The sequence below is a fragment of the Hyla sarda genome, chromosome 1 (assembly GCF_029499605.1).
Source record: "Hyla sarda isolate aHylSar1 chromosome 1, aHylSar1.hap1, whole genome shotgun sequence".
NCBI classification, from domain to species: domain Eukaryota; kingdom Metazoa; phylum Chordata; class Amphibia; order Anura; family Hylidae; genus Hyla; species Hyla sarda.
In genome coordinates, this window is record NC_079189.1 from 57,441,706 (window position 1) to 57,466,501 (window position 24,796).

The following is a 24,796-nucleotide window of genomic DNA, read 5'->3' on the forward strand; positions in this document are numbered from 1 at the left end:
ACCTGAGACAGCTGGAGCAGGATCTTATGAGGAGTGGGCCATGATACCTGCAGTCTGGAGAAGACACATTCACCTCTGAGACATCTGGAGCAGAATCTTATGAGGAGGGGGCCATGATACCTGCAGTCTGGAGAAGACACCTTCACCCCTGAGACATCTGGAGCAGAATCTTATGAGGAGGGGGCCATGATACCTTCAGTCTGGAGAAGACACCTTCACACCTGAGACATCTGGAGCAGAATCTTATGAGGAGTGGAGCCAAGATACCTGCAGTCTAGAGAAGACACCTTCACACCTGAGACATCTGGAGCAGGATCTTATGAGGAGTGGGCCATGATACCTGCAGTCTGGAGAAGACACCTTCACACCTGAGACAGCTGGAGCAGTATCTTATGAGGAGTGGGCCAAGATACCTGCAGTCTGGAGAAGACGCCTTCACACCTGAGACATCTGGAGCAGGATCTTATGAGGAGTGGGCCAAGATACCTGCAGTCTGGAGAAGACACCTTCACCCCTGAGACAGCTGGAGCAGGATCTTATGAGGAGTGGGCCAAGATACCTGCAGTCTGGAGAAGACACCTTCACCTCTGAGACATCTGGAGCAGAATCTTATGAGGAGTGGGCCATGATACCTGCAGTCAGGAGAAGACACCTTCACACCTGAGACATCTGGAGCAGAATCTTATGAGGAGTGGAGCCAAGATGCCTGCAGTCTAGAGAAGACACCTTCACCCCTGAGACAGCTGGAGCAGGATCTTATGAGGAGTGGGCCATGATACCTGCAGTCTGGAGAAGACACCTTCACACCTGAGACATCAGGAGCAGAATCTTATGAGGAGTGGGCCATGATACCTGCAGTCTGGAGAAGACACCTTCACCCCTGAGACCTCTGGAGCAGAATCTTATGAGGAGTGGGCCATGATACCTGCAGTCTGGAGAAGACACCTTCACACCTGAGACAGCTGGAGCAGGATCTTATGAGGAGTGGAGCCAAGATACCTGCAGTCTGGAGAAGACACCTTCACACCTGAGACAGCTGGAGCAGGATCTTATGAGGAGTGGGCCATGATACCTGCAGTCTGGAGAAGACACATTCACCTCTGAGACATCTGGAGCAGAATCTTATGAGGAGGTGGCAATGATACCTGCAGTCTGGAGAAGACACCTTCACCCCTGAGACAGCTGGAGCAGAATCTTATGAGGAGGGGGCCATGATACCTGCAGTCTGGAGAAGACACCTTCACACCTGAGACATCTGGAGCAGAATCTTATGAGGAGTGGAGCCAAGATACCTGCAGTCTAGAGAAGACACCTTCACACCTGAGACATCTGGAGCAGGATCTTATGAGGAGTGGGCCATGATACCTGCAGTCTGGAGAAGACACATTCACCTCTGAGACATCTGGAGCAGAATCTTATGAGGAGGGGGCCATGATACCTGCAGTCTGGAGAAGACACCTTCACCCCTGAGACATCTGGAGCAGAATCTTATGAGGAGGGGGCCATGATACCTTCAGTCTGGAGAAGACACCTTCACACCTGAGACATCTGGAGCAGAATCTTATGAGGAGTGGAGCCAAGATACCTGCAGTCTAGAGAAGACACCTTCACACCTGAGACATCTGGAGCAGGATCTTATGAGGAGTGGGCCATGATACCTGCAGTCTGGAGAAGACACCTTCACACCTGAGACAGCTGGAGCAGTATCTTATGAGGAGTGGGCCAAGATACCTGCAGTCTGGAGAAGACGCCTTCACACCTGAGACATCTGGAGCAGGATCTTATGAGGAGTGGGCCAAGATACCTGCAGTCTGGAGAAGACACCTTCACCCCTGAGACAGCTGGAGCAGGATCTTATGAGGAGTGGGCCAAGATACCTGCAGTCTGGAGAAGACACCTTCACCTCTGAGACATCTGGAGCAGAATCTTATGAGGAGTGGGCCATGATACCTGCAGTCAGGAGAAGACACCTTCACACCTGAGACATCTGGAGCAGAATCTTATGAGGAGTGGAGCCAAGATGCCTGCAGTCTAGAGAAGACACCTTCACCCCTGAGACAGCTGGAGCAGGATCTTATGAGGAGTGGGCCATGATACCTGCAGTCTGGAGAAGACACCTTCACACCTGAGACATCAGGAGCAGAATCTTATGAGGAGTGGGCCATGATACCTGCAGTCTGGAGAAGACACCTTCACCCCTGAGACCTCTGGAGCAGAATCTTATGAGGAGTGGGCCATGATACCTGCAGTCTGGAGAAGACACCTTCACACCTGAGACAGCTGGAGCAGGATCTTATGAGGAGTGGAGCCAAGATACCTGCAGTCTGGAGAAGACACCTTCACACCTGAGACAGCTGGAGCAGGATCTTATGAGGAGTGGGCCATGATACCTGCAGTCTGGAGAAGACACATTCACCTCTGAGACATCTGGAGCAGAATCTTATGAGGAGGTGGCAATGATACCTGCAGTCTGGAGAAGACACCTTCACCCCTGAGACAGCTGGAGCAGAATCTTATGAGGAGGGGGCCATGATACCTGCAGTCTGGAGAAGACACCTTCACACCTGAGACATCTGGAGCAGAATCTTATGAGGAGTGGAGCCAAGATACCTGCAGTCTAGAGAAGACACCTTCACACCTGAGACATCTGGAGCAGGATCTTATGAGGAGTGGGCCATGATACCTGCAGTCTGGAGAAGACACCTTCACACCTGAGACAGCTGGAGCAGTATCTTATGAGGAGTGGGCCAAGATACCTGCAGTCTGGAGAAGATGCCTTCACACCTGAGACATCTGGAGCAGGATCTTATGAGGAGTGGGCCAAGATACCTGCAGTCTGGAGAAGACACCTTCACCCCTGAGACAGCTGGAGCAAGATCTTATGAGGAGTGGGCCAAGATACCTGCAGTCTGGAGAAGACACCTTCACACCTGAGACATCTGGAGCAGAATCTTATGAGGAGTGGGCCATGATACCTGCAGTCTGGAGAAGACACCTTCACCCCTGAGACCTCTGGAGCAGAATCTTATGAGGAGTGGGCCAAGGTACCTGCAGTCTGGAGAAGACACCTTCACACCTGAGACAGCTGGAGCAGGATCTTATGAGGAGTTGGCCAAGATACCTGCAGTCTGGAGAAGACACCTTCACCCCTGAGACCTCTGGAGCAGTATCTTATGAGGAGTGGGCCAAGATACCTGCAGTCTGGAGAAGACACCTTCACCCCTGAGACAGCTGGAGCAGTATCTTATGAGGAGTGGGCCAAGATACCTGCAGTCTGGAGAAGACACCTTCACACCTGAGACAGCTGGAGCAGGATCTTATGAGGAGTGGGTCAAGATACCTACAGTCTGGAGAAGACACCTTCACACCTGAGACATCTGGAGCAGTATCTTATGAGGAGTGGGACAATATACCTACAGTCTGGAGAAGACACCTTCACACCTGAGACAGCTGGAGCAGGATCTTATGAGGAGTGGGTCAAGATACCTACAGTCTGGAGAAGACACCTTCACACCTGAGACAGCTGGAGCAGTATCTTATGAGGAGTGGGCCATGATACCTGCAGTCTGGAGAAGACACCTTCACACCTGAGACATCTGGAGCAGTATCTTATGAGGAGTGGGTCAAGATACCTACAGTCTGGAGAAGACACCTTCACACCTGAGACAGCTGGAGCAGTATCTTATGAGGAGTGGGCCATGATACCTACAGTCTGGAGAAGACACCTTCACACCTGAGACAGCTGGAGCAGTATCTTATGAGGAGTGAGCCAATATACCTTCAGTCTGGAGAAGACACCTTCACCCCTAAGACAGATGGAGCAGTACCTTATGAGGAATGAGCCAATATACCTGCAGACTGGAGAAGACACCTTCACACCTTAGACAGCTGGAGCAGGATCTTGTGAGGAGGGGGTCAAGATACCTACAGTCTGGAGAAGACACCTTCACACCTGAGACATCTGGAGCAGTATCTTATGAGGAGTGAGCCAATATACCTTCAGTCTGGGGAAGACACCTTCACGCCTGAGACAGATGGAGCAGTATCTTATGAAGAGTGGGCCAAGATACCTGGAGACAAGTGCAGAAGTCTCATTGGGAGTTAAAGGGGTACTCCGGCGCTTAGACAACTTATCCCCTATCCAAAGTATAGGGGATAAGGTGCCTGATCGCGGGGGTCCCGCCGCTGGGGACCCCTGTGATCTTGCACGCCGCACCCCGTTTATAATCAGTCCCCGGAGCATGTTCGCTCCAGGTCTGATTACTGTCGATCACGGGGCCGGAGCGTTGTGACGTCAAGGCTCCGCCCCATGTGACGTCAAGCTCCGCCCCCTCAATGCAAGCCTTGGGAGGGGGCGTGACACATGCCGCCGGCCCTGTGGTCGCCGGTAATCAGACTCGGAGCGAACACGCTCCGGGGACTGATTATAAACGGGGTGCGGCGTGCAAGATCACGGGGGTCCCCAGCGGCAGGCCCCCGCGATCAGGCATCTTATCCCCTATCCTTTGGATAGGGGATAAGATGTCTAAGCGCGGGAGTACCCCTTTAAAGAAATCACGGGATTGCAGTGACTGCCTCAAAAGGTTGTGCAACAAAATATAGCGTTCAGCGACCATAATTTCTGTCCAGACAAGTTACATTTTTTTGTTTTTCAAAATGATTCTGTTGAACCACAATTCAGAAGTAATGTCTGATTTTTTATCAGTTAATTTCCAGTAAATTTTTATTCATTATTACTTTTGTCAGCTTCAAGTTATTCCAGGGAGAATTATGAATTTTTCTGTCTTTAATGGAAGGAAACAATTTTGTCAACGTCTGTATCTTTAGCAGCCCCATGGATGATAAATGAAGGCACACAGTGCGCATGTGTGGCAGCCACTCCATTCTGACAGGACACTTAGGGCTCCCCTTCTTAAGATTGTAGAGATTTCAAGTTCTGGATTTCCCTCTTTAATTTCAAGAACCCGTATTCTGTCCCCCCTGAGATCATCAATTTCTTCAATACACAAAGTGAAAATGCATGAAGTATAAAATAACTTTTGAAATTATCTCCTTAAAATTTTTCCTATATCGTGTGTCTTCAGCTCCCATGCAGACTCATGTGTCCCTATGGCAAAAGACCTATGAACTGAAGCCGACTTAGGGCTTGTTCACATGGCCGTTTGTCTTTGTTATGTCATGCCTGTTATTAAATCCGTTCAAGCCTTTTGCAAACGGTTGTAAATGGATTCTATTGATGTCAATGGGATTGTTTTACAACCCTTTGTCATCCTTTTGCTTCCGTTTGGTTTGTATTCTGCTTTTTTTTTTTTTTTACAGGAAAAAATACGTTTTCATGCAGTATTTTTTCCCTGTCAAAAAAACAGGAAGAGAAACGTATATCATGAATTTAACATTGAAGTCAATGGGAAATGGATGAGCCTTTAAAGGGGTGCTCAGCGTTTGGAACAAACTGTTCCGAAAGCTGGAGCCGGCATCAGGAGCTTGTGACATTATAGCCCCGTCCCTTCATGACATCACACCCCACACCCTAAATGCAAGTCACTTCCCCTCCCATAGACTTGCATTGAGGCGGCGGGATGTCACGAGCTCCCGACGCCGGCTCCAGCGTTCGGAACAGTTTGTTCCAAACGCTGATCAGCGGAGAACCCCTTTAATGTCATCTGTTTGCATCGTTTTTTTTTTGCAATCCGTTTTTCTTTCTGAGCATGCTCAGAATAGCTGTGAGCAACCAGGAAGTAGCTAGATGGAGAAAACAAACAGACACAAACAGACAATAAAGGATGCAAAAAGATGCCACGTCTTTTTTATTTTTTTTATCTTTTTTTTCATAGTCTGTTAAAATAACAGACAAATGGCATCCTGTTGCATCCTTTTGTTAGTATAACCATTAAGCAGCTGTGGTAGCCTGGGGGTATGGTATGGAGGTGTAGCTGTGCGGTTACTAAAAGGTGCTTGCTTAACCCTTTCTATTCGTGACGCCAGGGTGAGGGCTATTCTCTGTATGCTTGTCCTACCGCCATCCGTCCCAAGAGCGATAGGAAATAATTGATTGTCCACAACGGGAGATTTGCAGAAACTCGTCAGAACTTTTACTGAAGATTTTATGTAATAATGAACAGGAACAGTCCATATAACAAAGTCTATTAGAGCTTGACAAGTGGTTGGGACCTCGTGAGTCTATTAAGCTTAGGAAGGTAATTGTTGCGCTGATCTACTGGATTTAGGGGTTTAGATTCGGTCCAGTAATCACGCTAGCTTTAGCGGGGATTGAGATTCTAACTCACGGTTTAGTTTCAGGCTGAGGCTGGCAGGCTTCTGGCCTAGCTTGTCTTTGTAAGTTGCGCAGATCCGTCCTGATAGTCCGGCATCCACGAGAGCAGCAACCCAAGAGATAACGCTGCTTGCTTTGCAGCTCAAAAGCAAGAGAGCGAGGATTGGCTAGCAGTTCCCTTATATGAGCAGGGGCTGGCCTTAAGCTCACTGGTCCATAACAACTGTCAATCTTCTGTACAAAGAGTTATGCGTAAACATGTGACCCAAGGACCTCCAAAGGTCCTCCAACATACCATAGAGGAATCAACATAGTCACATGACCGAAGGTCCTGCGACGCTATAAAGATAATTATCATTTATATACATCATTAAATATATACACATAAACATTATAAAATTAGACAAGGAGGAGGCGACTAGGGGCTGTCCCACCTGGAGGACCCTACCTGAACGTAGTAACTCTGACTTTGGGGACCACCATACAAGGTACGGTATGCAATACGGTACCGGGACACCACAAACCCCCTTACTGAAGATAAGTCGGCCTCGATGTCTGTTCCCTAAGGCAGAGGGACGAAATGCAACAAACGTTTTTAACAGTCCTGGGCATAGTCTTTCATATGTCCATTATTCAGGCTGTATGAACGTAATAAGAGAGTCTTTGCATATAATGAGAGTCCTTGCAAGCTCTGAAGAATTTTTGGTCACTTACTATATACTTTGATGTACATACATGAGTACTGATAAACTCACGAACTTGATTGCATTGTTCATGAATTTATTAACAGGATGACATTATAATCATTAGATACATCCTAACACTTTTAATTACTTTATTTTCTATTGACTGACTAGAAACATTATATAACATATTATAAATCTCACTTGACATTGTTATTACCATATTTGTTACCTGTCTAGTACACTGAGGTTATATTGGCTTGCCTGTGGCTATCTACCAATAACTAGCTACTAGGGTCCATTGGCTACACGCACTTATCCCTAGAACTCAACAGATAAACCTTACCTAGGTTACCTTTATGAATACGTGTATATACTTGGGCTTACAGGAGCGCCTTCTGGCCAGGAAGAGCATCCTGAACATGTAAAGAGAGCAACGTTAGTGTACACAACAGTGGCAGGAATTGAATAATGACATGGCTACAATCCCTTAAAATTGTATTTCTTTGTATCTTTGGAATGTGAGATATATTTTTGTTTTGTTTAGTGCATTAAGTTATAGTGAGGTAGTTACACTAAAGTGATTATTTGATGCACTATCTGTACATGAATTATGTGAAGAGTCAGTCTTGGTATCTTAAGGGTAGGTTACCCTGAGTAGACCTTTGAGAAGGTGTTAGTGAGGGGTGACAGGAATGTTACTCTCAGTGAAGCTGAGAGAGCCACCTACTTACAACTACTACAACACCTGATATTTTATGTACACGTGTACAGAGTGAAATTTTCCGTGTACAAGAACCTTTTACATTTGGTTCAACCTGGAAATAACATTAATTAGAAGTACAACAGGGTTCAGGTGCATTCACCTGATAAGTGCAATTTAGGCAAGGAAATAATATATTACTTTTGGATTATATACATTTGAACAGGCGCGCAAGGATCATCAGTCCACCTGCACTAGGAGTCTAAAGGACACGGCTAGCACAGTTTAGCCGGGCACACACTTACGAATCTCCTACTGGCTAGGAGTCTCTTAACCCAATAGTCAGGCACAAGCTTGGTGGTTACAGGAACAACTTGAACTGTCTGAGCAAAGTTCTGCTAGGTGCCTCCTTGAACAATTTCAACAGTCTGTAAAGACAAAACTAAGACAAAATCAGTATCACAGTAGGGTCAAGCAGGAAGGTTAACCCTTCAGAAGAAGCTCTTTCAAAGTCGTCCAGCTCCTCTTGCTGAACCCTTGCCCCTCTTGAATTCAGAATTGGGCAAGGGATTGACGTTGGTGTCACACATCACATTTGAGAAGGTAGAGTGGGTCACTGTAGGGTTGACATTGACCATCTAATTAATGGCCGCTGCTGAAGATGCCATTGGTAAAAGGGTTGGTGCCGGTTGGTCCGGCCAAACCTCCTCAGTAGGAGTAGGCTGCGGCACTGTTGTTGGTACCCGCAGTTTAGGCCAAACCTTCTCAGTAGGAGTAGGCCTGGGTACATCACTGAAGAGAGAAGCATCCGGCTGCTGCTGTAGAATTTCCTTCTCTGTAGACTCATCAGTAGAAGCAACAGGAGCAGGCCATTTCTGCCTTAGCTGAAAGGGGACCTCCTCCCCATCATCAGAAGGGAAGTACTGGAATGGAAGATGGGTTGGAGCTGCTGGTCTAGTGACTGCAGCTGGAAACTCTCCTCGCAGGCCCTGGACAGGTGTATATTCTACTATCACACCCACCTCCAGGGAATGGAACTTCTTGTCAATGTAAGGCCTCTGTACAGCTCGCCGGTTTACGAGGATGGTATAGCCGGAGTGGCAATCAATGAGTGTACCATAACCTCTGACCTTGTCGAACTTGGCCACTGTTGCTCTGCGACATTCCAATGGCTTCTCCCCTTCTCGGGGATAGTCCCACATACGGATAAAGAGTGCTTCCAATTCTTTGGTGTTTCGCTCGTAACGAATCTTCTCTTTATAAGGCAAATTAACATGCTTGGGGGCATAAAGTTCTCTATGTCGGGCCTTTAATTTCTCCATTTATTCGGCCATTATGGCTTCTCGACGGTCCCTTTCCCTTTGCACTGTAGGGATTGGTGGGAGTGGCTTCCCATGCAGGGGTTGAAGAACATCATACATAAATTGAATCAACTCTGGTTCATCCCTGAATGTCCATTTATGCAAACGTGGCGAGCGCGGTCGTGCACTCGGCAAATTTTAATCGGACAGGGGTACTTCTGGTTCTGGGCTGGAGGAGGAAGAAAATGCAGCTTCTGGTGGGGTACTTACAGAAGACTCCTCCGTCAGGATCTCAGCCCATGAACCCCATGTCCGGTGGTGAGGGGACAGTCTCACCGGTGAAGATGCTCCAGGTGTCCCAGCGATTTCCCCTGGAGGGGTATCCGGACAGTCATCGTCATCGTCGGGCAATGGGGGAAGATTGCAGGCCCCCTCTTCATCCAACGATAACTGCTGCAGACGGTCGGCAAGGTCGTGGAATAGTTGGGCTGCGAATGCCACAACTTTCCGCTGCTCCGGTGCCATCTTGGTGCTCACACCACATGGAATGCTGGTTTCCGCCATGTCTGTACTCTCCATCTCTTCCTTGTGCAATGGGCTTCTCCAAAATGGCCGCCGGCTGGAAGGACGTCATCGGTGCAGCCCCGACTTCCGGTTCCCCCGGAAACAACAGCAGTGAATTTAAATTCCTCTTCGGCTGCGATACATTTACTTGGTAGCCACGCCCAGGGGCGGGTCGTGGTGCAGCGCTGGCTTTTTTTTCGCGCTTTTCCCGCAGCATTTTAACTCTTGCATTGCTGACCGGACCAGTGGATTGTAACAAGTATTCACTTCTCACTTTACACATTTCTGCAGCTAATAAATTTTCGCCTCCCCCCTTACTTTTCGCGTGCGCTCCCTGCACGCAACACCATGCACACAATTCCGTACACTTAAATGGTGCTTCGTAACACATTAATAAAGTCTTTTACATAGGGGGAATACACTTTAACTGGTGGCAACAGCTGGAGGCACACACCCGTATCCTGTTAGTCAGACGCCAAAAAGCTATGTGGTAGCCTGGGGGGATGGTATGGGGGTGTAGCTGTGCGGTTACTAAAGGGTGCTTGCTTAACCCTTTCTATTCGTGACGCCAGGGTGGGGCTATTCTCTATATGCTTGTCCTACCGCCACACGTCCCAAGAGCGATAGGGAGAGAGGAAATGATTGATTGTCCACAACCGGAGATTTGCAGAAACTCGTCTGAACTTTTACTGAAGATTTTATGCAATAATGAACAGGAACAGTCCATATAACAAAGTCTATTAGAGCTTGACAAGTGGTTGGGACCTCGTGAGTCTATTGAGCTTAGGAAGGTAATTGTTGCGCTGATCCACTGGATTTAGGGTTTAGATTCAGTCCAGTAATCACGGTAGCTTTAGCGGAAATTGAGATTCTAACTCACAGTTTAGATTTAGGCTGAGGCCGGCAGGTTTCTGGCCTAGCTTGTGTGATAATAGGAAAGAACTAATGTCCAAACTTGGACAGAGGTGCCTTGTTAAAACATAACTTTTACTAGAATTGATAAAAAATAGATGAAAATAAAGAAAAAAACAAATAATAGCGCACAAAAGTGGTGAAAAACACAAAAGATACAGAATATACTATCTGTTAAATAGCAGTAAATACAGCCGTGTGTTCACACAGATGGTGCAAAATATGCTCCTATTTATTATCACATTGGAGTTTTGATTTAATAGAGTACACCATACTCCACTGACTTTTCAAAAACAATGCTCGCTATTCACAAACACGTGCTACTAAGTCCTTATTCCCAACGCGTTTCCATGCGGGCAACCGATACAGATTGCTATTCCCCGCACTTCATCAGGGGATATAGAATATAGCATAAGAATATTGGAGCAATAGCCAAAAAAAATAATGAGATTAGAAGGAGGGGCCCATCATCATATCAACAAGGTATATAGTCGCATATGGATATATCCATGGGCAGATTAAATCACCCTCAAGAAAAATGATCCCCAAGTAAGTCTTATCTATCCAGCCATCTGATATAGTAACCCCATGCTTCTGGGTAAAACAGACGGGCTGCTGGATAGGTAGGAGAGACCCCGGGGAACCGACTACGTGTCGGCGAACAAAGCAATAAGCTGTCCCTGCAGTGGCAGGGGGTCCCGGAGCGGTGTCCAGGTAGTGAGCGTGTTAGGTGAACACGCCGGCGTGTTCACCTAACACGCTCACTACCTGGACACCGCTCCGGGACCCCCTGCCACTGCAGGGACAGCTTATTGCTTTGTTCGCCGACACGTAGTCGGTTCCCCGGGGTCTCTCCTACCTATCCAGCAGCCCGTCTGTTTTACCCAGAAGCATGGGGTTACTATATCAGATGGCTGGATAGATAAGACTTACTTGGGGATCATTTTTCTTGAGGGTGATTTAATCTGCCCATGGATATATCCATATGCGACTATATACCTTGTTGATATGATGATGGGCCCCTCCTTCTAATCTCATTATTTTTTTTGGCTATTGCTCCAATATTCTTATGCTATATTCTATATCCCCTGATGAAGTGCGGGGAATAGCAATCTGTATCGGTTGCCCGCATGGAAACGCGTTGGGAATAAGGACTTAGTAGCACGTGTTTGTGAATAGCGAGCATTGTTTTTGAAAAGTCAGTGGAGTATGGTGTACTCTATTAAATCAAAACTCCAATGTGATAATAAATAGGAGCATATTTTGCACCATCTGTGTGAACACACGGCTGTATTTACTGCTATTTAACAGATAGTATATTCTGTATCTTTTGTGTTTTTCACCACTTTTGTGCGCTATTATTTGGTTTTTTCTTTATTTTCATCTATTTTTTATCAATTCTAGTAAAAGTTATGTTTTAACAAGGCACCTCTGTCCAAGTTTGGACATTAGTTCTTTCCTATTATCTATTGCCGAGAGGTTTAGTGACTACTAGGCATATGTATGGCCTGAAACTCTTTACATACATTTAACTATTTTCTAGCTTGTGTGATAGCCTGGGAGGTGTAGGTGTAGGGTAGGGGGAGTGTAGCTGTGTGGTAATGAAAGGGTGCTTGTTAACCCTTGCTATTCGTGATGCCAGGGTGAGGGCTCCTCAATATAATACAAAAACCCCCTTACTTAAGATAAATCGACAGAGGGACGAAGTGAAGGTCGGGTACAACATTAGAAGGCTACTTAACATTTTCTTTTGATGTACATATATTGGTTTGGGTAAACTCACGAACAGAAGTGGTTCATGAATTTAGTAACAGGATGGTATTATTCACATGAGATACATCCTACTTAACATTTTTCTAAGCTCACTATACATTTTTGAGTCTCACTATACTTTTTTGAGTCTGTCTATACATTTTTGAGTCTCACTATACATTTTTGCCATATTAGCTACCTGTCTAGTACACTGAGGGTATATTGGCTTGCCTGAGGCTTTCTACCAATGAGACTGGCTACTAGGGTCCCTTGGCTATACGCTCTTATCCCTAGAACACAACAGATAAACCTTACCTAGGTTACCTTTAATTATGTGTATTATTTTTAGCTAGCAAGAGTATCTACTGGCCAAGCAGAACATCTCGCACACGTATAAAAACAAAGCATTGTGTACACAACAGTGGCAGGAATTGGAAAAATGACATTAGCTACAATTCCCAAAGCATTTACTTTAGTGTGAGACAATTTTGTGTTTGTTTATGGGTGTACTAAATTTTAAGTGAGGTAAGTACACTTAAGTGATTGTTTTGTGAGTTACTATGTGTTTAGTACTATGTGTAAGGTCAGTCTTGATATCTTAGGGGTAGTTTCCCTTGAGTGGACCTTTGAGAAGGTGTTAGTGTTGGGTGACGAAACTGTTATTCCTCAGAGGAGCAGAGGAAGCCACCTACTAGCAACTACTACAACACCTATTATTTAAATTTTTTCTGTACATGTGTACAATAACCATTTACATTTATTTACTCTAGCATGAAGATTTATTAAACACTCCAACAGGGTTCAGGTGCATTCATCTGATAAGTGCAACTTTCACAAAGAATATCATGTTACTTTTGAGGTATATACACATAAACAGGCGTGCAAGGATCAGCAGTCCACCTGCACTTAGAGTCTAAACTTCACGGCTACCAGCTCTAGCTGGGCACACACTTACGAATCTCCTACCTCTAGGAGTCTCTTAGTCTAAGGACCAGGCACAAAAGCTTGACGGTTATGTTACAACTTGAACAGTCTTAGCACAGTCTTGCTAGGCACATTTCTGGAACTTTTGCAGGAAAAGAGTCTGTAAAGAAAACAAAAAAACTTTAAAGCTGTATAAATGTCACAGTTCAGATAGAACTCCGGCAATATCGTCCTGCTCCTCGCCTAGTGCCTCTACCCCTGTCAGGATCACGAGCAGGCAAAGAGTTAATGGGGCTCTCCACACCACATTAGTAAGGGCAGAGTGTGACACTGAAGGATTGAGGTTAACAGTTGGTGCTGGTTGATTCGGCCCCACCTCCTCATCGGGCATGGGCCGCAGCACATTTGTTGGTACCTGGGGGCAGACCAATTCTCCTTGTCAGGAGCAGGCCCAAGTATTTTGGTTGGTACCCGCGGTTGAGGAAAAACCTCCTGGATAGGAGTAGGCCAGGGTACTTTGTTGTAGACAGTTCGAATTGGTAGCTGCTGTAGAGACTCCTCCTCCTTGAGTACGTTGGTGGAGGCATCAGGAGCAGGCCATTTCGGCCTCAGCTGGAAGGGGTCCGCTTCCCAATCATCAGAGGGAAAGTACTTGAAGGGCAACTAGGTTGGAGCAGCTGGCCTGGTGACTGCGGCCACCCACTCTCCTTTCAGGTCCCAGACGGTGGTGTACTCTACTATCTCACCCACCTCCAGGGAATGGAACTTCTTGTGTAGATATGACCTCTTTACAGCTCGCCGGTTTACGAGGATGGTATAGCCGGTGTGACAATCAATGAGGGTACCATAATCTCTGACCTTGTCGAACTTGGCCACTGTTGCTCTGCGACGTTCCAAGGGCTCCTCCCCTTCTCGGGGATGATCCCACTTGCGAATAAAGAGTGCCTTCATCTCCTTGGTGTTCTCTTGGTAGCGAATCCTTTCCTCTACAGGCAGTTGTACATGCTTGGGAGCGTAAAGTTCTCTGTGACGGTCCTTAAATTTCTCCATCAGGTCGGCTATTTCGGCCTCCTGGCGGGCCCTTTCTTGTTGCGCCTTAGGAACCGATGGTAGAGATTTCTCAGGCAGGGGTTGAAGCACATCATGCATATATTGGATAAAATCAGGTTCATCCCCAAAGACCCATTGAGGCAATTTTGGTGAGCACGGTCGTGCATTCTGCAGGGCGGACAGGCGTATCTCTGGCTCAGGGCTTGTGGAGGAAGAGAAAGCTGCCTCTGATAGGGTGCTAACAGAGGATTCCTCCGTCGGGATCTCAGCCCATGAATAGTGTTGCTCGCGAATATTCGCAATACAAATTTTATTCGCGAATATCGCATATATATATATATATATATATATATATATATATATATAGCGCTATATATTCGTATTTTTTTTTTTATATATTTTTTTTTTTCACAGTACACATCACAGTGATCAGCCCTCTCTGCTTCCAGCTTGTGTGGTGTAAAGAAGGCTCTAATACTACTGTGTGAGACTGGTGTGCGAATTTCGCATATGCGAAAATAAGCATATGCTAATGTTCGCATATGCAAATTTTTGTTTATGCTAATTTTTGTATATGTTAATTTCCGCATACACGAATTTTCGCATGCGCGAATATTCGCATATGCGAAAATAAAATGCGAATATTACGAATATGCGAATATTCGTGAATATATGACGAATATTCGTCCATATATTCGCGAATATTCGCGAATTCGAATATGGCCTATGCCACTCAACACTACCCATGAACTCCAAGTGCGGTGGTGAGGGGACAATCTCACCGGTGATGGAGTTACAGGTGTCCCTGCAGTGTCCCCCGGAGGGGTATCTTGCCAGTCATCGTCGTCATCGGGCAGTGGGGGAAGATTGCAGGCCCCCTCTTCATCCAATGACAACCGCTGCAAACGGTCGGCAAGATCGTGGAACAGCTGGGCTGCGACCACCATGTCTGTACCTTCCGGCTCTCCTTTGTGCAGACTGAAGAGGTCTCTGTGCAGGGTTCCCTTTATACTGGGCTTCGCCAAAATGGCTGCCAGCTGGAAGAATGCCATCGGTGCAGCCCCGACTTCCTGTACCCCCGGAAACAACTGTGATTTTAAGTTCCCTTTCGGCTGTGACACATTTACTTGATCGGTCGTGGCGCAGCGCAGGTTTTCTTCGCGCGCTTTTCCGGCAGTGGGTTAACTCTTGCACTGCTGACCGGACCAGAGGACCGTAGCATACATTCATTCCTTACTTTACACATTCCTGCAGCAATAAAATTTTCACCTCCCCCCCCCTTACTTTTCGCGTGTGCTCTCTGCACGCGGCACCATACGCAATCTTCCGCACAATTAGATGGTGCTCCGTAACACATTGGGACAGTCTTTTATGTAGGGGGAGTACACTTTACTTGGTGGTAACAGCTGGAGGCACACACCCGTATCCTGTTCGTAAGATGCCAAAAAGCTATGTGATAGCCTGGGGGGTGTAGTGTATGGGGAGTGTAGCTGTGCGGTAATTAAAGGGTGCTTGTTAACCCTTGCTATTCATGACGCCAGGGTGAGGGCTCCTCAATATGGCTTTTCCTACCGCCGCCCTTCCCAGGAACGATAGGGAGATAGATGATAATAGGTTTGAGGTAGGTAGTAATAATGGATTGTCCACAACCGTAAAGCTTCTGTAAACAGCGTTAACTTTTACTGAAGATTTTTTGTACACTTCATTAACATAACAGTCTCTTAGCATAACAACAGCTTCCTTTGGAGATTGACAATGGTTGGGACTTTAGCATTAAGAGTCTTTTAGTCCACTGGATTTAGGGGAATTAGTTGCGGTCCAGTAGAATTAGAATAAAACTCACGATTTTTGGTTCTGCTGAGGCCGTAGGTTTTGAAGCCTAGCGTGTCTTTGAAAGTTGCCTAGCACACCGTCCTGTTAGTCCGGCATCCATGAGAGCAGCAACCCAAGAGAGCGAAAATTGGACGCAGCTCCCTTATATGGGCAGGGGCTGGACTAACGCTAATTGGTCCATACTGATGTCAATCACCATTTCAGAGATTTGTGGGTTACACGTGACCCAAGGACCTCCTAAGGTCCTACAACATACTATAGAGGTTACTAGCATGGTCACATGACCGAAGGTCCTGCGACGCTGAACAAGGTAAGTACTATACACTACTATAGAACATATACAATTATTAAATATATACCTTTATTATTATTAAAGATAAACTTTAGGAGAGGCAACTAGGGGTTGTCCCATCTTAGGAACCGTATCTGAACGTAGTTACTCTGACTTTGGGGACCTCTACCCTAGGTACTATATGAAATACTGTACCGGGACACCACACTTGTCTTTGCAAGTTGCGCAGATCCTGATAGTATCTACGAGAGCAGCAACCCAAGAGATAATGCTGCTTGCTTTGCAGCTCAGAAGCAAGAGAGCGAGGATTGGCTAGCAGCTCCCTTATATGGGCAGGGGCTGGCCTTAAGCTCACTGGTCCATAACAACTGTCAATCTTCTGTACAAAGAGTTATGGGTAAACACGTGACCCAAGGACCTCCTAAGGTCCTACGACATACTATAGAGGTTACTAGCATGGTCACATGACCGAAGGTCCTGCGACGCTGAACAAGGTAAGTACTATACACTACTATAGAACATATACAATTATTAAATATATACCTTTATTATTATTAAAGATAAACTTTAGGAGAGGCGACTAGGGGTTGTCCCATCTTAGGAACCGTATCTGAACGTAGTTACTCTGACTTTGGGGACCTCTACCCTAGGTACTATATGAAATACTGTACCGGGACACCACACTTGTCTTTGCAAGTTGCGCAGATCCTGATAGCATCTACGAGAGCAGCAACCCAAGAGATAATGCTGCTTGCTTTGCAGCTCAGAAGCAAGAGAGCGAGGATTGGCTAGCAGCTCCCTTATATGGGCAGGGGCTGGCCTTAAGCTCACTGGTCCATAACAACTGTCAATCTTCTGTACAAAGAGTTATGGGTAAACATGTGACCCAAGGACCTCCAAAGGTCCTCCAACATACCATAGAGGAATCAACATAGTCACATGACCGAAGGTCCTGCGACGCTATAAAGGTAATTATCATTTATATACATCATTAAATATATACACATAAACATTATAAAATTAGAGAAGAAGGAGGCGACTAGGGGCTGTCCCACCTGCAGGACCCTACCTGAACGTAGTAACTCTGTCTTTGGGGACCACCATGCAAGGTACGGTATGCAATGCGGTACCAGGACAACACACAGCAATAAAGGGATAACATCAGGATGGGAGAGAACGGTCATGTGAGCCTAGCCTAAAACATAACTTCATTAAATATTCAATATAAACTTCAGACAACTTTTAAAAAAAGATAGACTTGTAAATTTGTGTATAAGTTAGTGTGTACAGACCAATGGTGCAGCAGGGACCACAACATCTGCTCAGGAACTTGGATGCTTCTTACCTGGGAAGCAGGTGGTGATGGACTAGCTGCATCAGTGTTTTTGTCTGATGACATTGGCCAATAGTTTACTGGGCTATTGTTGTTATACTTCTTTATCTTTATTGGTGGCTTGTGTTTGTTTCATATATCAACTCTCTAGCCACCTTATAACATGTTGTATTAGCTGACCAGTTTTTTTTTTTTTAGTTTAGTTCCTATTTTTGTTCTCTGCTGAATCATGTTCTGTCATTTGCCTTCAATCATAGAGCAATGAAGGTTGAAATTTCATCTAAGCATCAACTCTTAGTGCCACCCATAAGGCCCATGTTGTGAGAAGACTTTACAACACAGAAAATTCCAATGGAATACTATAGGCTGGTGATAGCTTTTAGAAAAACATCAGCCAATTTAGGCGATCTATTCAGTGTGTATGTGGACCTCTAGCCTCTATCCCAGACAGAAGATGGGAAAGTAATGTTGTTTTGTTATCCTTTGGGTTTTCTTTGAGTTTAGTCGACAAGGCAGATGTCTCTCCTAACCCCATAGAAAACACATACATGCTCAACTGAGCCAGGTGTGCATGTGTAGGGATGGGGAGTTAGAAGGAATAATTGTCTGAATTCAGCCTGCAGTTATTAAAGATGTGGAGGCACCTTAACAATACAAATAAGTACTTGGTTTTCACAGAGCGGACACTATACAACATTTTCTGTATAGAAAATATCATCAGAGGATAATTGGGGGTCCAGGTCTAGAGTTTGGATTGGATCCCAGAAGCATACAAGGTATACCTCTTAATCATTGTCTTATCGTAACGACTTATTATCTCATTGAACTCCAGGTGCACAGATTGATGATACTAACCCTCGCCGCACAGGACACCGTATCGTGGCTCCACCAGGAGGTCGCTCAAACATCACAAGCCTCGGTTGAAGATCCAGGAAGGAGAAAGATCATCACCGGAACATTGTTCTGTTCTGTCAGTGTTATTGAGCTCAAAATGTTTTTGCTACTAATGAAAAATAATTTTAAAAAATTGGTCTGTTTTGTAAAGGAAAAGATGGTCACAGTGTGGTGAAGTGCTTGGAATGGTTTGCCTCACGTTAAAGCATGGAACACACCCATGACTGTATTAGACTAGAGACATCAGCTTTGTCTTGTAGCTATCTGGTTGTTTTGTTTTTTTTGCACCATTTAGTTGTATGTTGGGTTGGTAGTGCATGGTCTTTTGCGTTATTTGAGTTCTGAGATGTAGCCTGTGAGTTTAATACATGCCAACCTTCATCTAAACACAATGCCAAGAACCACTTTGCCACCGATAACTAAGAAATGTGAACAATATAATGTGTATGGTAGATAACTCAATGTATCATGTTTAACTTATTTTTTAGTCTTTTTACTGTAATTATAACACAGGAGGAGATGTCATTCATGTAAAAAATCTAACTGTACAGTTCTGTATGTTTTACCACTGAGAATATTCATGCATACAGCTTTCTTTAAGCCATGCACACAATGACCCCGTTTGCATGGGATTTTGATACTGTCCGTCCAATGTAGTTGCCTAATTTTTACAGTTTTGTACAAAGGATTTTTTTTCTGTTTGTATTTCACATTGCATTTTTACTTACAGTTGCGTATGACGTTCTAGATGTGATTCTATTACAGAATTTGAAGCGTATGAAATAAACAATGAGAAACATTGCAAATGGATGAGGCTTTCCTATTGTGTTTTTTTTGGTGTGGGTGTTAGGCAGGGTTGAGTTTGTCACATACAGAACATTTTTAACACTGCATGTGTTTTACAAATTCAGTAAAATTTGTAACAATGTAGACCAAGTGTTCAGACTGAAAACTTAAAGGAGTAGTCCAATGGTGAAAAATTTTATACAGTTAGCAACAGTTTAAAAAGTTATATAACTTTGTAATATACTCACATAACCCATCTGGAACGGAAAGTACCTTTTTCAGTGATTTCTCTCTAGACAGGAAGCGCTGCATAATCCAGCATCTCGACCTACACTTCTTCTACAGCCTGTGGTCAGCTCCTCATTCCTTTCCTCATAGTTCTCAATATGTGAGTGCTCAACAATCACAGCACTCACACATTGAACCAATCACAGCAGTCCTGCTTGAGCCTGGTCACGTGGGTGCCGTGCTGTAAGCCAGGAGAAGTGTGAGGGGGAGAATGAGGACGTACACAGCCCCTCCCCCCCCCCCCCCCCCCCCACAGCTCTGTCTACATAGGACCTCACTTATCATGGGGAGGTTCCAAGTTTGCATGGAGGGAGGGGAGGGAGGGAGGGACGTGTGTGGGGAGACATAATACAGGGCTGGGGATGTATAGACTGCAGGGGAATACATCTCATACTGGGGATGATTTATATGTGTGAGGGGGGATCTCCTGAATGACATGCTGGGAGCAGTAGTCCCTGTTATGTGTGTGTATTCTAGTATTTCCAAACCAGTGTGCCTCCAGCTGTTGCAAAACTACAACTCCCAGCATGCCCTGACAGACTTTGGGCATGCTGGGAGTTGTAGATTTGCAACAGCTGGAGGCACACTGGTTGGGAAACACTGTTCTAGCCTATTCAGCATACACATCATGTTACACCATTGTTTCCCAACCAGGGTGCCTCCAGATGTTGCAAAACTACTACTACCAGCATTCCCTGGTTGGGAAATACTAGCATACACACACATTACAGGGACTACAACTCCCAGCATGTCATTCAGGAGTCCCCCCTCACACATAGAAATCCTCCCCAGTATAATATTTATTCCCTGTAGTCTATACACCACCAGCCCCTGCAGTGTAATATGTCTCATCACATAAAGAAATCATCCCCAGCCCCTGCAGTGTAGTATGTCTCCTCACATATAGAAATCATCCCCAGCCCGTGCAGTGTAATATGTCTCATCACATATAGAAATCATCCCCAGCCCCTGCAGTGTAATATGTCTCCTCACATATAGAAATCATCCCCAGCCTGTGCAGTGTAATATGTCTCCTCACATATAGAAATCATCCCCAGTCCGTGCAGTGCAGTATGTCTCCTCACATATAGAAATCATCACCAGCCCGTGCAGTGCAGTATGTCTCCTCACATATAGAAATCATCCCCAGCCTGTGCAGTGTAATATGTCTCCTCACATATAGAAATCATCCCCAGCCCCTACAGTGCAATATGTCTTCTCACATATAGAAATCATCCCCAGCCCCTGCAGTGTAATATGTCTCCTCACATATAGAAATCACCCCCAGCCCCTGCAGTGTAATATGTCTCCTCACATATAGAAATCATTCCCAGCCCCTGCAGTGTAATGTCTCCTCACATATAGAAATCATCCCCAGCCCGTGCAGTGTAGTATGTCTCCTCACATATAGAAATCATCCCCAGCCCCTGCAGTGTAATATGTCTCCTCACATATAGAAATCATCTCCAGCCCGTGCAGTGTAATATGTCTCCTCACATATAGAAATCATCCCCAGCCTGTGCAGTGTAATATGTCTCCTCACATATAGAAATCATCCCCAGTCCGTGCAGTGCAGTATGTCTCCTCACATATAGAAATCATCCCCAGCCCGTGCAGTGCAGTATGTCTCCTCACATATAGAAATCATCCCCAGCCTGTGCAGTGTAATATGTCTCCTCACATATAGAAATCATCCCCAGCCCCTACAGTGCAATATGTCTTCTCACATATAGAAATCATCCCCAGCCCCTGCAGTGTAATATGTCTCCTCACATATAGAAATCACCCCCAGCCCCTGCAGTGTAATATGTCTCCTCACATATAGAAATCATTCCCAGCCCCTGCAGTGTAATGTCTCCTCACATATAGAAATCATCCCCAGCCCGTGCAGTGTAATATGTCTCCTCACATATAGAAATCATTCCCAGCCCCTGCAGTGTAATGTCTCCTCACATATAGAAATCATCCCCAGCCTGTGCAGTGTAATATGTCTCCTCACATATAGAAATCATCCCCAGCCTGTGCAGTGTAATATGTCTCCTCACATATAGAAATCATCCCCAGCCCGTGCAGTGTAATATGTCTCCTCACATATAGAAATCATCCCCAGCCCCTTCAGTGTAATATGTCTCCTCACATATAGAAATCATCCCCAGCCCCTGCAGTGCAATATGTCTCCTCACATATAGAAATCATCCCCAGCCCGTGCAGTGTAATATGTCTCCTCACATATAGAAATCATCCCCAGCCCGTGCAGTGTAATATGTCTCCTCACATATAGAAATCATCCCCAGCCCCTGCAGTGTAATATGTCTCCTCACATATAGAAATCATCCCCAGCCCCTGCAGTGCAGTATGTCTCCTCACATATAGAAATCATCCCCAGCCCTGCAGTGTAATATGTCTCCTCACATATAGAAATCATCCCCAGCACCTGCAGTGTAATATGTCTCCTCACATATAGAAATCATCCCCAGCCCCTGCAGTGTAATATGTCTCATCACATATAGAAATCATCCCCAGCCCCTACAGTGTAATATGTCTCCTCACATATAGAAATCATCCCCAGCCCCTGCAGTGTAATATGTCTCATCACATATAGAAATCATCCCCAGCACCTGCAGTGTAATATGTCTCCTCACATATAGAAATCATCCCCAGCCCCTGCAGTGTAATATGTCTCCTCACATATAGAAATCATCCCCAGCCCCTACAGTGTAATATGTCTCCTCACATATAGAAATCATCCCCAGCCCGTGCAGTGTAATATGTCTCCTCACATATAGAAATCATCCCCAGCCCGTGCAGTGCAGTATGTCTCCTCACATATAGAAATCATCCCCAGCCCGTGCAGTGTAGTATGTCTCCTCACATATAGAAATCATCCCCAGCCCGTGCAGTGTAATATGTCTCCTCACATATAGAAATCATCCCCAGCCCCTGCAGTGTAATATGTCTCCTCACATATAGAAATCATCCCCAGCCCCTGCAGTGTAATATGTCTCATCACATATAGAAATCATCCCCAGCACCTGCAGTGTAATATGTCTCCTCACATATAGAAATCATCCCCAGCCCCTGCAGTGTAATATGTCTCCTCACATATAGAAATCATCCCCAGCCCGTGCAGTGTAGTATGTCTCCTCACATATAGAAATCATCCCCAGCCCGTGCAGTGTAATATGTCTCCTCACATATAGAAATCATCCCCAGCCCCTGCAGTGTAATATGTCTCCTCACATATAGAAATCATCCCCAGCCCCTGCAGTGTAATATGTCTCCTCACATATAGAAATCATCCCCAGCCCGTGCTGTGTAATATGTCTCCTCACATATAGAAATCATCCCCAGCCCCTGCAGTGTAATATGTCTCCTCACATATAGAAATCATCCCCAGCCCGTGCAGTGCAGTATGTCTCCTCACATATAGAAATCATCCCCAGCCCGTGCAGTGTAATATGTCTCCTCACATATAGAAATCATCCCCAGCCCGTGCAGTGCAGTGTAATATGTCTCCTCACATATAGAAATCATCCCCAGCTCCTGCAGTGTAATATGTCTCCTCACATATAGAAATCATCCCCAGCCCCTGCAGTGTAATATGTCTCCTCACATATAGAAATCATCTCCAGCTCGTGCAGTGCAGTATGTCTCCTCACATATAGAAATCATCCCCAGCCCGTGCAGTGCAGTATGTCTCCTCACATATAGAAATCATCCCCAGCCCGTGCAGTGTAATATGTCTCCTCACATATAGAAATCATCCCCAGCCCGTGCAGTGCAGTATGTCTCCTCACATATAGAAATCATTCCCAGCCCGTACAGTGTAATATGTCTCCTCACATATAAAAATCATCCCCAGCCCCTGCAGTGTAATATGTCTCCTCACATATAGAAATCATCCCCAGCCCCTGCAGTGTAATATGTCTCATCACATATAGAAATCATCCCCAGCACCTGCAGTGTAATATGTCTCCTCACATATAGAAATCATCCCCAGCCCCTGCAGTGTAATATGTCTCCTCACATATAGAAATCATCCCCAGCCCCTGCAGTGCAGTATGTCTCCTCACATATAGAAATCATCCCCAGCCCAAGCAGTGTAGTATGTCTCCTCACATATAGAAATCATCCCCAGCCCGTGCAGTGTAATATGTCTCCTCACATATAGAAATCATCCCCAGCCCCTGCAGTGTAATATGTCTCCTCACATATAGAAATCATCCCCAGCCCCTGCAGTGTAATATGTCTCCTCACATATAGAAATCATCCCCAGCCCGTGCTGTGTAATATGTCTCCTCACATATAGAAATCATCCCCAGCCCCTGCAGTGTAATATGTCTCCTCACATATAGAAATCATCCCCAGCCCGTGCAGTGAAGTATGTCTCCTCACATATAGAAATCATCCCCAGCCCGTGCAGTGTAATATGTCTCCTCACATATAGAAATCATCCCCAGCCCGTGCAGTGCAGTGTAATATGTCTCCTCACATATAGAAATCATCCCCAGCTCCTGCAGTGTAATATGTCTCCTCACATATAGAAATCATCCCCAGCCCCTGCAGTGTAATATGTCTCCTCACATATAGAAATCATCTCCAGCCCGTGCAGTGCAGTATGTCTCCTCACATATAGAAATCATCCCCAGCCCGGCAGTGTAATATGTCTCCTAACATATAGAAATCATCCCCAGCCCCTGCAGTGCAGTATGTCTCCTCTCATATAGAAATCATCCCCAGCCCGTGCAGTGTAATATGTCTCCTCACATATAGAAATCATCCCCAGCCCCTGCAGTGTAATATGTCTCCTCACATATAGAAATCATCCCCAGCCTGTGCAGTGTAATATGTCTCCTCACATATAGAAATCATCCCCAGCCCCTGCAGTGTAATATGTCTCCTCACATATAGAAATCATCCCCAGCCCCTGCAGTGTAATATGTCTCCTCACATATAGAAATCATCCCCAGCCCGTGCAGTACAGTATGTCTCCTCACATATAGAAATCATCCCCAGCCCGTGCAGTGTAATATGTCTCCTCACATATAGAAATCATCCCCAGCCCGTGCAGTGCAGTGTAATATGTCTCCTCACATATAGAAATCATCCCCAGCTCCTGCAGTGTAATATGTCTCCTCACATATAGAAATCATCCCCAGCCCCTGCAGTGTAATATGTCTCCTCACATATAGAAATCATCTCCAGCC

The 24,796-nt window shown here is 45.6% G+C and overlaps 1 protein-coding gene across 2 annotated transcripts in view; it reads left to right on the forward strand.

Annotated features, from left to right (window-relative positions):
* Positions 1–19,325, forward strand: part of CRMP1 (collapsin response mediator protein 1) — a 118,946-nt gene extending 99,621 nt beyond the window's left edge. For both annotated transcript variants that reach the window (XM_056555123.1, XM_056555124.1), the window contains exon 14: positions 18,454–19,325. In XM_056555123.1, coding sequence (XP_056411098.1) covers positions 18,454–18,545 — 92 coding nt within the window. In that variant the 3' untranslated portion in view covers positions 18,546–19,325. The remainder of the gene's footprint in view (positions 1–18,453) is intronic.
* Positions 19,326–24,796: the final 5,471 nt, after the last annotated feature.